The 14,433-nt window shown below is 26.7% G+C and overlaps 1 protein-coding gene across 3 annotated transcripts in view; it reads left to right on the top strand.

The window, feature by feature from the left end:
• The window catches only part of LOC111621215 (actin-related protein 2/3 complex subunit 1A-like), a 65,681-nt gene that overhangs the window by 18,155 nt on the left and 33,093 nt on the right, over positions 1-14,433 (top strand). For all 3 annotated transcript variants that reach the window (XM_023363294.1, XM_023363295.1, XM_023363296.1), the window contains exons 2-6: positions 2,712-2,822; positions 2,897-3,048; positions 6,624-6,729; positions 10,704-10,821; positions 14,115-14,174. In XM_023363294.1, the coding sequence (XP_023219062.1) occupies positions 2,759-2,822; positions 2,897-3,048; positions 6,624-6,729; positions 10,704-10,821; positions 14,115-14,174 (500 nt within the window). In that variant the 5' untranslated portion in view covers positions 2,712-2,758. The remainder of the gene's footprint in view (positions 1-2,711; positions 2,823-2,896; positions 3,049-6,623; positions 6,730-10,703; positions 10,822-14,114; positions 14,175-14,433) is intronic.

Here is a 14,433-nt window from a genome sequence, read left to right as displayed (position 1 = left end):
ATTTGATGATCACGATTTAAATACAGTATTTATTTTTAATATTACCGATATGTCATCGAAAAGAAAACGTGTATTATCATTAAAAGACAAATTAAAGTATTTGTTTCGATTATCCGGATTTTTCCTTATCCGGACTACCTTCATCCCCAATTAGTCCGGATAATCGAGGTTCTACTGTACTAAGTTTTTCCCCTTCTTCCAAGCCTCTAATTCATCTAATAATGAATTATCAATGCCATTTAAAAGGAAACATCCTATCTTTTTACTTTTTAGATGTAAATGATATGGATATTGCAACATACTATACATATTAAAATTTTTCAGACTTACTTAATTAGTATAAATTTTTTTATTTCACTAAACTTTCATTTTTATTTTTAATATAAATTATTTCATTTTACTCAATATTTATTTCTTGAATTATGAATTTTTATTATTAACTTTTTTTTTTCCAGTTCTGATAATTATTTGCAACATTTTAATAAAACACAAAATATTACAATTAGGAATTCCATTATTTGCACTTTTTATTTTTTTTATAATTATTAAATATTAAAGTTCAAATCCAATTAGAAGGATTCTAAGAATTGTGAAGAACTTTTGTTTAGCATTTTCTCTATATGTGAACATAGTAAATATCAACTTTCCAAAACCTGATGTATTGATACTAAGCTAAATAATTACTATAATTAATCAGGCTATTAATATGCTATAATTAATAATTAGAAACTAAGTAATTTGGTATTAGAGGTAGATGTTAGGCACTCTCTTATCTAAATTAATAATTATAATAATTTAATAATTTATTAAATAATTTAGAACTATCTGAAAGAAAAGAACTAGCCTCACTTTATGCTAGTTCTAAGCAGAGGTTACAAGTTCAAATCCTGCTCTGGGCTAGTTCTTTTCTTCCAGATGGCTCTAAATTATTAATTTAAATAAGAGATGGCACCTTAATCTACCTCTAGTATTAAATTACTTAGTTTCTAATTATTAATTATAGCATATTAATAACCTGATTAATTAAGGTAATCATTTGCCTTTTGAACATAGTGTTGTATTCTGTAAACCACTATTTTAAAATATTCTTCTTTCAAATATCATTTTTTTTTTTTCAAGAGTTACTTTATCATCATCAGCTCTTGCTAATTAAACTCTTTAAAAATGTCTTGAAGTGTATAAATTTTATAAAGATTATCTCAAATCAAAATGTAGTTTAATTCTATTTAGTTTAGTTGTAATTGATAAAATTTGATTTATTCCATGCCTAAATCATTGAACTACAGTAATCCCTTCATTTATGTTAATTTACTTTAACACAGTTGAAAAATTTTTTAATTTTAAATAATCAACTTTATGGAAATAAATGATAGTTACATTAAAAAAATGTGTATTTTGTTATCGGTAACTTTTTATAGAGGCGCATATTAAAAAAAAAAAAAAAAGACTAGTTAAAATTTTTCTATTTTATAAGAGTAAAGTACTATATTTGAGAATATGGAATGAATCCCTGTTTTAAACAGTTTCATTTATGCAGTTTTCAATGCACTAATTACTTGTATAAATAGAAGGATTACTGTAATAATATTGCTAAATTTGTTGCTAATTTCTTAATTGGTATCTAAGAAATAAAAAATCAATTTAAAACGAAAATTTTAAACTTTATGTATATATTTAAATATTAACTATATTTGTTTTTCGTTATATATAACATCATCAGTCTGATTCTGTTAGATATGAAAATAAACTGCCAGATTATTTATCAGGCTGTAACAAGGCTAATCTTAACAACTAGAAATAAAGTAATTTGGCTATAGTTAGATGGTTAGAACACCATTTAATTATAATTAGAAATATATTTAATTTTTCAATTTAAATTAGAATAATCTTAAGAAAATATTGGCTCTGACTGGAAGTTGAACGCATAATTCCTATTCACTGTGCAGATGTGTTGTCAGTTATGCTACCTGGACCCCATCCAATCTTCTCTTCCAGAAGTATTAATAGTTAATTAAATAGTTTAACATTTTTTCCTAATCATTAAATTAGTCTTGTTACAACCTGATAAATAATAAAAAAATTATTATTTAGCATATATAATTTTTGATTACTTTTATACAATAATCTTAGTTCAAAGATGATTTTTGAATAAAAATTTATATATTCTGTGAATCCAGTGTTGATGGTAAATAGCCATTTACAATGTTTTGCTCTCTGAATAATAACGAAATTTATTAAATTTATTATTATTATTATATACTGTTGTACTAATGATAAAGAAAAAAATAGAGATGCAAATAATGAAATTTGGTTCTTTGCTTATCACTACTATTTAGATAAGATAAAGATGGTCTAAACTTTGAACAAATTGTATTTTGTATTTGACTTATTTTTTAATGTTTGAAAATGCTGTTGCGTGATATCTATATATTCTGAAAAATAGTATTTTGAGGATGGCATCTTTGCATGTATTCTTTAATTCATAGGTGAACATTCAAGTAAAATTTAGAAATAAAAATTTTAGGATTATCTATATAATATTTTAAAATGGTATAGATAAATAAATGATTTTTATTTTTAAGCAGACTATTTATATAAAATATTTATTTTGTAAATGTTATGCATTTCTTATACTGTTATCTGTTAAAATAATATGAAGGTAAATTCTAATCTCATTTAATAATAATAATAATAATAATAATTTATTTCAGAATAGAAATTCCAGTTGCATAAAGATATTTTTGGCTATAAAATAAAAATGGAGATACATAGTTTTGGTGTAGATCCGATAACGTGTCATGCTTGGAATCAGAATAGAACTCGTAAGTTGCTAATTAAATAGTTTCTTTGAACACATTATAAAAATATTTTTTCATATTATTTTTATATTTTACAGAACTTGCTCTGTCTCCAAATAGCAATGAAGTTCATATCTATCAACAGGAGAGTGATAAATGGTCATGTATTGATGTCCTAACACAACATGATTTACGGGTAACAAGTATTGATTGGGCACCAAACACTAATAGAATTGTCACTTGTTCTGCAGTAAGTAATAATTATAACTACTCAAAATATATGTAGATAAAATATATAAATACATTTTATCAAATCAAAAAAAAAAAATAATAATAATATAATGATAAAAAAATATATAATACACAATGAGAAGTAATTTTTGAAACATGATTAGAAACTCGTACATTTTACTGTACAGAGTTATTTGAAATTTAAATATCTAAAGATCTTTAGCATTTTTCATTTCTTCTTGATTAATGCAAAGCAGTTTTTTTTTCTTTGAATATATGATTAACATGATTGTTTTTTCTACAATGAACCATCTTATGTAGATGGTATAGAATTTTTATTTAGATGGTAGATGATTACATTTAGAATTTTTTTTTTAGATTATACATTATTTTTTTACATAATACAATGGATATAATTGTATTATTTTCAAAATTGTAATATTATCATCAGATATGCTGTTTTAATTTTTATAACATTGACTTATTAACATAATACATTTCTAAATTTTTGTTTTAAAATTATTCAATATATTCCTTTCATATGTATGAATTATGTGTATTGTATATAATTAAACAAAAAAAAATGTAATTTTAAGATAGATTAAGTGAAAATTTAAGATTAAAAAGGCATCAGTGTTTATGTGAAAATAAATTAATAATGAATCTTAAGAAAAAAGAATATAAACATAATTCTTTTTTCTTCAAACTTTGATTGATAGTTTTAAGATGGTATAGAATTTAAGGAATAGAAGTGAGGACCAGTTTTGTAATATTTTTTTTTTCTTTTTTTATTGAAAATGTAATTAGAAAACTGATTCTATGTATACCCATGGAAAGTCTGCTGGTTAAAAATATTGTAACAAAATTTAATGATTATGAAAAGATATTCACGTCTTATAGCATGGGACTTCATGTTTTCATAATGTATTGAGATTTTTCATTCTCAAGACAAAAATTTCATTCTTTTTGGCATTATTTTATTAGATGACATTAAAAACTCTTCAGTACAATAATCTCTCTTGCATACAAAACATTTTATTTTAATAGCAATCAGTTGATTTAGTTACTTAGAGCCAAATTTTAATATTAAATTGTAGTTATGTCTTAATTCTAAAAGAGGTAACTCATTAAATCAGCAGAGAGCTTTTTATCATTAGTGAGACATAAAGGCGTATCTCAAAATAATAATGGTAATGAAGCCAGTGATAAACTTATGTGTTTATAGTATTTACCAAGTACTGTAAATGAAAACTTGAAAAAAAAAAGCAATGCTTTATACACAATAGTTTCTTATTTATGAAGAAAATAAGAAAGACCTTTAAATCACTCTCCTGTAATGTTGAAAGAAATGAGAATCGTCTTTATGTATTTTCAATGACAATATAGTTTAAGCTAGCAGCACAATAGTACTAGCCAAGTAGTTAGTTACAGGTTGCCAGGTCGTTTTCATTCAAAAATATCTAACAGCTTGCATAAATGTGCCAAATAATGCAAAATTTATTCTGTTGCCATTTTTTACTCTGAAATACTATAAGTTGAATTATTCATTGTAATGCCTTATAAATTCTTATTGATAGCCAGATAGTTTCCTAAGAGTGCATTACATAAATGATTGTTCGAAAGTGCCATGCCTGGACTTTATGCGAGCAATAAATAAAAATGAAATTGTTAACAAGTCAAAAAGAACCCAAAATAATTACTATACATGATGATTAAAAAAATTTGTTTATTATTCTAGACCCAAATATGCCCAAGAAGGAAATAAAGTTAGCAAAAATTTGAAATACATAATAAAAAGATACTTTATTAAATTCAAAAAACAAATATATACAACTTTCCTGACACTTGGGGACTTAATTCTAAAATAGTTATAATTTAATTTTTTATCTCCACAAAACTGATAAACAAAAATATGAAATTGAAGTCTATTACAAATTCACAAATTCAAATTAAATTCACCTAACTGCCACCAAGAAACTTCTTTGTCATCAAGGGAACATGAAAACATGCTTTAACCTCTCTAGATCTAGATTGCCTCATTTGATCTCGAGCTTAACCTCTTCCTTATAGTGCCATTGTGGTGACATTATGTGATTATTTCCACTCGATCCTATTTACATACTCAAATGGCTAACATTCGTTTAATTCTAGTAATCTTTCTTTAAGTCATGTTATCACCCTTACATTTAATCTTTTATATTTTTCGTTCTTCTTTGGTGACAATTTGGGGTGAGAGATCATTCTTTTAACTTCCTGTGGAAGTCCCTCCTGAAATATCATTTCTGGTTTTGATGATGTAGTAGATTGCCACCAGCAATCATCATAGTAAAGTGAGTTTAGAATTTAGAATTTTATCCAGGTGAGGTGTGGTAATCTATCTGTAATGAAATAAAATGTTTCAAAATAAATAAGAAAACAAACTAAAAGTAATCCCCAAACAAAATATAACTGGTTAGAATTGACTCCTTATACCATTAGACATCAGAGACTTAACAGTATACCAAACAGGTTTATTGTAAAAATTTAACTTTATTTGGAACTCAACAGCAATTACATCAGTGTATTCAACCAGTGGATTGAATTTTCAATGTAGATGCAACATCAAAATATACAGAGAAACAAATAAGCCAAGCATAGTAAAATGCATTTCAATAATAAAATTTTGACAGCAGTTTGGGCAGAACTGTATTCTAATTATTGTTATTGCTGACAGTATATTAATGGAGAGTTTAGTTTATGCCAAATATAATTGCAAAATTTTTTCCATGTGCCAAAAAAACCTTAAAAAATGCCAAACCTGGAAACACTAGTTACTTGTTAATTATTATAATTTAAACAATTTTAATTATTACCTGAAACAAAAAATTGTGTTATTAAATATTTTAAAAAAAATCATTTTAAGTATTGGAAATTATGATAAATTTTTCTTGATTCTGATACCAATTCCAATTGTTCCATTACTAAGTAGTATTTTTTCTATGAGTATATTATTAAAATCATTCTAAATATATCATGTGCATATTTCTTGATGCTGATTTGCATAAATGAAAATCATTCTTAATTAGAAATTTATTGTTATACAGAGTACATGATCTTAAGCATAGTCTTGCTTAAATAGTATTTACATTACATTAACAAATTAGATTGGCTGTTTTTCTTTTTATTATTGTTTTCATATATGATTTATTGCTGACATGAAAACTAATTAGAAAATTTACAAAATTTTTGATGTTAGAAATTTTAATTATAAAAATGTTTAATATCTGAAATATTCCATTTGGTCTTCTAAACTCCAGCTTGTCATTTTTCATAAACAGATGTGGAAATTATCAATAACTATGCAGTTTTAGAAACTTAATGTCAAATATAATTAATTAATAAATATCACTAAAATTATTGTTTATATTTTTTCATTTTTTTTTTATTATAAAAATAATTAGTGATTTTGGCAATATTCAAAGCATACACAGCATTATCCTAAGTTAATGAATTATATGAATTTTAGTTTGATATAATTCTTTTTGAAAAATAAGGAACTGTTATAAAATTATAATTTTTACAAAATAGTATAGTGTGTGGTTTTTTTCCTTTAAGGATCGAAATGCTTATGTTTGGACTCAGGTGAGTGGCAAATGGAAGCCAATGTTAGTACTTCTACGCATTAATCGTGCTGCCACATGTGTTAGATGGTCTCCAAAAGGTAAGATTTTGTCTTAAAAACAAAAAATTAACATATATTTATAATATTTATTAATTATTAATACAGTATTGTGTAAATAATCAAAGAAAAATCCTACTTTGTTTCAATGAAAATGTTGGTAATGTAGTAAATTTAACAAAAAATTTTATGTAAAAACAATACAATTTATTAATAGTAGGAACCTATTTTCCTTGTTGATTTGTCAAGATAGTTTTCATGTTACAATATTTTTATGTAGAAAATTTCATTTTTAAAGCTGTCATACAGAATAAGTATCAAGAATCAGGAATATTAGATGAAATAATATATTAGTGATCTATGTTACATATTGGTGCAAGGTTTAGTTTAAATTGGTTGATATTTATTTTGAATAATAGACAATGATATTGATTTTTAGTCAGTGACTGTTGTCATAATTTTTGTCTTCTATATTGATTTTAAAATATACTTAATTGGTATTTATTGATTTGTAGTTTTAGGTTGGTAATAATTAATTAAAAGTTACACAATAATAATGAATGGCATGTTTGTTCATAAACAATGATTCATTCTACAGTTTTATTAAAACAGTTGTTTAAATTTATATACAGATTTATAATTTAGTGTATTCAATTTTTGACAACTGTTGTATAAATTAGTTATAAATGGTCAAAGATTTAAAAAAGCTATTCTCTAAAATATACTTAAACTGTTATTGTTTGAAGAAACAAACTCAAAAGTGTCATTTAAGTTATTCTGATTTGAAGTTAGTGTGAGAAGCTGCCCTGCAGGGGGTTTGTCTCATCACCAAAGGGTAATGTCAGACTAGTTGAGCCTGCTCAATTGTCACTGGATGGCCAAAAAGGGTTAGAGGAAAATAGGAGAGCTGAATAGTGTCAAGTGGGGAGCGCTGTGGGTAAGTCAATAGGGTGGTTTGGCTTTGAGTAAGTCCACCTTAACAAATAATAACAATTTAATGAACTAAATTAAAGCATACAATAAATAAATACACTAGATTACATATAGGCATAAGCATCATTTCATCTGGTACTATATTTATTGGACTAACTTATATTGGCTATATACAGTAGAACCTCCATTATCCGGATTTTCGATTATCCGGATTTTTAAAATAAAAATTTTACGAATTTGCTGATTTGCACTTGGCGAATTACGACACTGTTTATGTACGTGATGGAATGCATAACTTTTTTGTTTCAACAACGTCTCACCCAGCACAGTGGTCATAAACTCTTAAATATATTTTATGTAGTAATAAAAATATAACTTGACATACGTATTTATAAATAATTTATATTCAAATTACATCATTTCTATGACTAAGGGCGGTGTAAGGCATGGACGATGCGGGCCACCGCCTATGTCTTGCGGTCCGAAGGGCCTCGCACCTCGAAGGTTTATGCATTACTTAAAAGCCGTGAACGCGACGAAAAAATTTTACTCGTCATAAAACGATAAATAGTTTGTCAATTTTTATTCATAAAAATGCAGTTTAAACTGCTTTTTATTTTATAAAATCCATCTTCTTGCGCCACCAGAGGGCCTTTTAAACAACAGGTAATCTGTTAGCGTTGGTCAGTAGTAGTCCAAATTCAATACGAACGTTTGTTTCTTGAAAATTTGATCGCGATTTAAATACAGTATTTACTTTTAATATTGCCGATATGTCATCGAAAAGAAAACGTGTTGTATTATCATTAAAAGACAAATAAAAGTATTTGTTTCGATTATCCGGATTTTTCCTTATCTGGACTACCTTCATCCCCAATTAGTCCGGATAATCGAGGTTCTACTGTATTAACTCTAGCTTATATCTAAGTCGACCAAGAGAGTGAGCTTACATAGATCAGTTAAACACTATATCTCTCTTAGTGATTCTGGTAGATTGAGATGGCTACGACTATGCAGGGCTGTAGGATTATGATTGGTGGGTAGATGAGGTGAGGAGATGGCTTCTTTGTTGACGATTACCCCTAAGATCAGGTGTGCACCCTTTTTATCTGTACTGACTGTGGAAAATTAATCGGGTGACTTACGTTGCTATGATAATATTTTCTTGATGTATCATCATTGGGCCAGCTAGAGCCATAAGAAATTGACAACTTGGGCAGATTGTTGATGTTCTCGCTCAGTTATGCGACTCTTATTACTGTGGACATGTCTAAATGTTGAGGTTCTCATGCATCAACAATTAGGTGTTGAGATTTATTTGAGAAACTTTCCCAAAACAAAGGAAGAAATTGTTGATTTTGCTAGGATATCTGATCATCTCTTGTTTATCTGGCCTGAGGGAGATGGAAATACCAGGTAGAGAAAAATGTCTTTTTCCCACGTTATACTTAATTGTACAATTAACTCTAGAATCTCACATAAGCAAAATATTACACTTTTCTTATCATTAACCATTTAATGTTGTAATTTTACAAGATAATTGATTCATATTTGAAATAATTTTTAAAAAATTATTTTCAAAATTGGACTTTTTTAATCAGTTTACAGTCGACCCCCCTATAAGATATAGATACGTTCCAATTTATTAGGAATCCGATTTCTTACAAGTCGTTCCAATCACAGCCCGACACGTGTCAAGTTTACGGACTACGGCTGATTGAAAGGTTTTCTTCCATAAAATTAATCGATTCTACACTAATCCGACTCAACATTTCCAAAATACGTATATTTTTTCGTAGTTTTATAGGAATCGTAATTATAGGGACCGTAATTATAGGGGGGTCGACTGTATATGGGATTGTGCTTTTTCTCGTTCCTCACCAATCTCATCAAAAACTTATTTGTATTGATAGAAACAGTCATTAACATAGTATATTACATTGTCATGTAATACACTGTTAAAAATTAATCAAATATAAAATTAATAAAATTAAATATTTTTATTTAAAGTAATGAGTAAGGATGTTCACAAAATGCTTTTAGTATATTAAAAAAATGCTTTTGTAACATCCAAATTATGATTTATAATGCTTTTCTTCAAGCAAGAATAAACAAATTGTCTAAATACTTGGAAAATGGTACTTTTTTTAAATCAAACCTTAATTGAAAAGTATAGTAAAGCAGTAGAATTAGTAATAATTTTAACTGCTTATTTTTTTTTTTTATTTAGAAAAGTATTTTTAGTCATGCTGTCTTTTTTTCATACGCTTTGCCAAAGAGACATGTTGTCAAACAGTAGATTTTTTCTCATGAGATATCATTTGAAGACAATAACTGCAGTATAAACATCCTGACTCTAGTAAGGCCTTCATTTGGAAATTCATGCAACTGCATTTTTGCAGAAATACTTATGTTCAACATTATTTTTATCTGATTTTTCAATCTAACCAGTCATAAGTACTATGAATCACAAAAACTAAATCTGTCAGTGACTCCACCTGCTTACAGTTTGTCATCAACCAATTATTAAATTCTCTTTTTTATCTTGTAAAATGTTGAATGTATGTAAAATATATAGTATAATTATTCATTTTTTATAAATGATTTTTCCTGTTGTTTATTGCACCACATTTGTTTGAGTTTCACACTGGGTTCAGTATAGAAGTGCTTAAGAATGCCATTTGACTTATAAATATGCTGTTGAATGCCTTAAATGTTTTATTGCTTTTTAATGCTTTTATATTACCCAAATTTTTTTATGCTTGTTCCAACTACTGAAATGTGTTCTAAAGGTATTTCTATATCAGCAAATATGTTTCATGAGATCTTTCACTGGTTATTAACCAAAAATGCTTTTAATGCTTATAATGCTTTTGATTGTCCTTAGTAATGAGTATTGTTAACATTTATGATTAAGCTTTAACAAAATTTTCAGATACTAAAAGTTGAAATAAACAGTTTTTTCAAGTGGCTATTGTCTGATATTTTGATAACATTTTTAAATAAGTTTTTTTAAAGTATCAGATATATTGTTATTATTTCTCATGGTCATTAATGTTTAATTTTTTGTATATTTAATATAGAAAACAAATTTGCAGTTGGTAGTGGTGCTCGTCTTATTTCTATATGTTATTTTGAAGAAGAAAATGATTGGTGGCTCAGCAAGCATATTAAAAAGCCAATTCGATCAACAGTAACCAGGTATGATAAAATTTAATCAATATTTGAAGAAGAAAATGTACTCTTACATTAAAATCAATTTAAATTTTATAAATTTTAAAAAAGTTGTTAATATTTGTGAAAAAAGTATCAAACAAACAATATGCAGGAGGAAAATATTTCTATTTAGTTAATTTTCTTTGAGAGAAATGTGTTCTTTAATAATATGTTAAATTGGTATTTGTGTTTTTAATAAAATAGTTATCAGATGTTTTTTACTGAGCGATCACAATTAAAATATCCCTATCCAGTACTATCTAGAGAGAGATTTAGCAAGCCAAATACAATCAAATTTGGAAGGTGACATTCCTGGTTAAGTGGAAGACATTTCTATAAAAAATTTAGTATCAAAATTCACTACTAAGGTACTTTTGATACTGTAAACAATGAAAAAGCATTTGTATGGCACATAAGAAATGTAGTTTATCAAGGACACACTGCAAATTTGGTAGTCTTGAAAGATGGTACCACACTGTCATTCAAATTACCATAACTGATCCTTTTTTATGTTCTCATATGCTTGACAGCATATGAGAAGCATAAAAAAGGATCAGTTATGTCAGTTGTTGATCACACTGTTCATCAACTTCAGGCTTTACACCTTCAGAATGGGCCCACATTGAACATACTGTTCAATGTGAATTGAACATACTGTATCCCTTCAATCACTGGAGTCTCTGTATAGTGTGTGTCTAACAAATAAAACATTTGTTGCTTGTGCCAAAAGTTCATAATGATGAGTTTTGGTGCAAATTATTTATGGAAATGTCTTCTGCATGCCCTGAAATGTCACAATATCAGATTTGGTTATTTTGAGATTAAATAGATTTGTGATATGTTTATGAAAATGAATCTTCTATCAATTTCAGTTAATGAATAATTAAAAGTTAGTTAATTTTTTAATTTCAAAATTTTTATTTTTCTTATTACAAATAAGCTTAAGGATTGAGTTATATAATGTGTGGAGATTTGATTGTGATGATATTTCTTATAATATTCATATAATATTGTTGATACAATAATAATTTTGATATCTAAAGATATCATATGCAGTCAGTAACTAACTTGTAGAATATAATGATGGCCAGTTGGCTGAGTGGTCAAGATGGCAGCCTACTGCTCTGGGAGACTCGAGATTGAATCCAGATGGGTCAAAAAATTCCCAGGAATTTTATGGGGTTGGTCCGTCCACATGTGTCAGGCCTCCGTCACCACCTGGCTGTCCCATTGTGGGTCTGTCCGAACCGATAATGGGCTTGCTAAAAGAGGCTCTCTTAGTGCCCACAGGGTGGAAAGCATTACAAAATATTCTAGAAGTTTTTTAACACATGAAAATATTTAAGTTTAGAATAAACTTCATCAAAATTATATTGCTTCTTAAACGAATTTATACTTAAATTATAATATTGAAAGAGTTTTTAATAGTAATGATACTTTTGCTGAATCATTAATTTATGAATATTCTTGATATTGGATAAAAGGATAATAAAAACAGTAAGACATAAAGTAATTTTTTATTTTACAATTTTTATTACAAATATACATTACAAATGATAACATCAGTTATAATTTCAAATAATAAAATATCTATTAAATTTTTTACACATATAGAAATTAATAATCAGATGGCTTTGTCTATTAAGGTGGACAGAGATGTTTTGTGTAAATATTCTTATTTTTTTTCTGAACATAATTTGAGTCTGCAGTTTCCATAAGTTAAGTACTTTGTTGCTTCTGTAATCAGAATACTCCAACCATTTGCTAAAAACACATACAGATAAATAAAAAAAATAAAGGAAATTCATTTGTAAAACTAATATATTGTCAGAAAATGATCTCAAGGCATTGTGTCTACTGGATTACAGTGGTACCTCAGGATACGAAATTAATCCGTTCCGAAACTGAGATTGTATCATGAAAATGTCGTAAGGTGGATCATCTTTTCCCATACGATTACATGTAAAACCAAATAATTCGTTCCAACGCGAAAAACATACTCAAATTAAAGCCAAGTAATACATTAAAAAAAATAACTGTAGTAAGAAAAACAAATGAAAAATGCGAACTAATGTAACGTCGTATGGTGAGTTTTTGTTTGTATCGTGGAGCAAAAATATGTTCGAATTTCATGTCGTATCCTGAAAATTTCGTATGCTGGGGCGTTCGTAACCTGAGGTACCACTGTATTAGACAAGTTTAAACATGTTTATATATTTGGTCTTTGACATTTCCTAGTTACACTGCTAATGAGCAACTTGCTGTGTGAGAAATTTACAAATCATTGGGAAAGTTTGTGAGTGATAAAATAAGTGCAGTTATTGATCATTCAAGAAATTCAACAATAATAAACGTTATTAATAAAGTCAATACACCATTCAAGGAAACAGATGAACTACTTTTTCCATTATTGTTAGTAGATTGCTAAATTCTAAAAATATCCAATCTAATACAAAGAAGTGGCTTGTGATACAAACCAAAAATACATTTTTTTTTAGATGGTATTAGGAAGCCTGTGAATCAATGTAAGAAAAATTTAAAGAACAAAGTAACTATATTGAAAAATAATTAAAAACTTTTCACACTTTTGACCTAAAAAGACTTATTTTTGACTTAATAAAAACAATTTACTTTTATTTATTTTTTTTGTTTACTCTCATATAAATTACTTATAATTATTGTGTAATTATACAGATAATATTTAATTACTCATTTTTGTCTATCTGTTCTCTACACACTTCTAAACTGTTTGACTGATCTTTACCAAATTTTTCAGAGTTATTCTTAAGACCCTGTGGAAAATGTAGACTATCATAAAACCTAGATATCTACTCCTCTCCAGATTTGTCTTCCTTTGGCACTTTGTGATAATTTTAATGCATTATTATATATAAGCAATCCACATTAAAGTGCCACATTATCCAAGAATCATATTCTTAGTGATTATTTCAAACAATGAAATCTGGCTTTGGAAACTCTGCCAAAATAATGCTGTTAATTTGAGTTGGCCTAAAATAACCAACTTTTAATATGGCTTTAATTTTAATGTTGCAAAAAGAACTCAATATAAATACAATAAATTCATAAGAAAAAAATGAAAATTTAAGATTAAATTTTACTTTTTTAAATCAAATTTAATTTTATATGGCATAATAAATTTATTAAATTTTATATTGTGTATTTTGTCTTTTAAGTTCTTTGTTCAGTTTTTTAAGTTATGATTTATAATTAGAATTACATTTGAAATTTTTTCCTGACAAACCTCTTATATTTTGTAGTATTGACTGGCATCCAAATAATGTTCTTCTTGCTAGTGGATCAACAGATTTCAAAACAAGGTAAATATTATTATTAATAATATATATATAAGATTCATAATATCTGATTATGATTATAATGTTTATCACTTCAATAACAATAATAAAAATTTACTATATGATAAAGTATTTTTTAATTTGTAATATAAAGAAATTTTTCTTTGTCTTAACTCTTTAAGCACTAAAATTTTTATATTTACTATGTATTTGTAGACTGATTAGTTTTTACCCTCAGTATATACTTTAGTGGTGACATATGGTTCAGTTTCTCCCTAGTTGT

This window comes from Centruroides sculpturatus, unplaced genomic scaffold (assembly GCF_000671375.1).
Source record: "Centruroides sculpturatus isolate CEXI.00-Female unplaced genomic scaffold, Cexi_2.0 scaffold211, whole genome shotgun sequence".
Classification (NCBI taxonomy): Eukaryota; Metazoa; Arthropoda; class Arachnida; order Scorpiones; family Buthidae; genus Centruroides; species Centruroides sculpturatus.
Note: the sequence above shows the minus strand (reverse complement) of the source record. Positions and strands in the feature narration are given on the sequence as shown.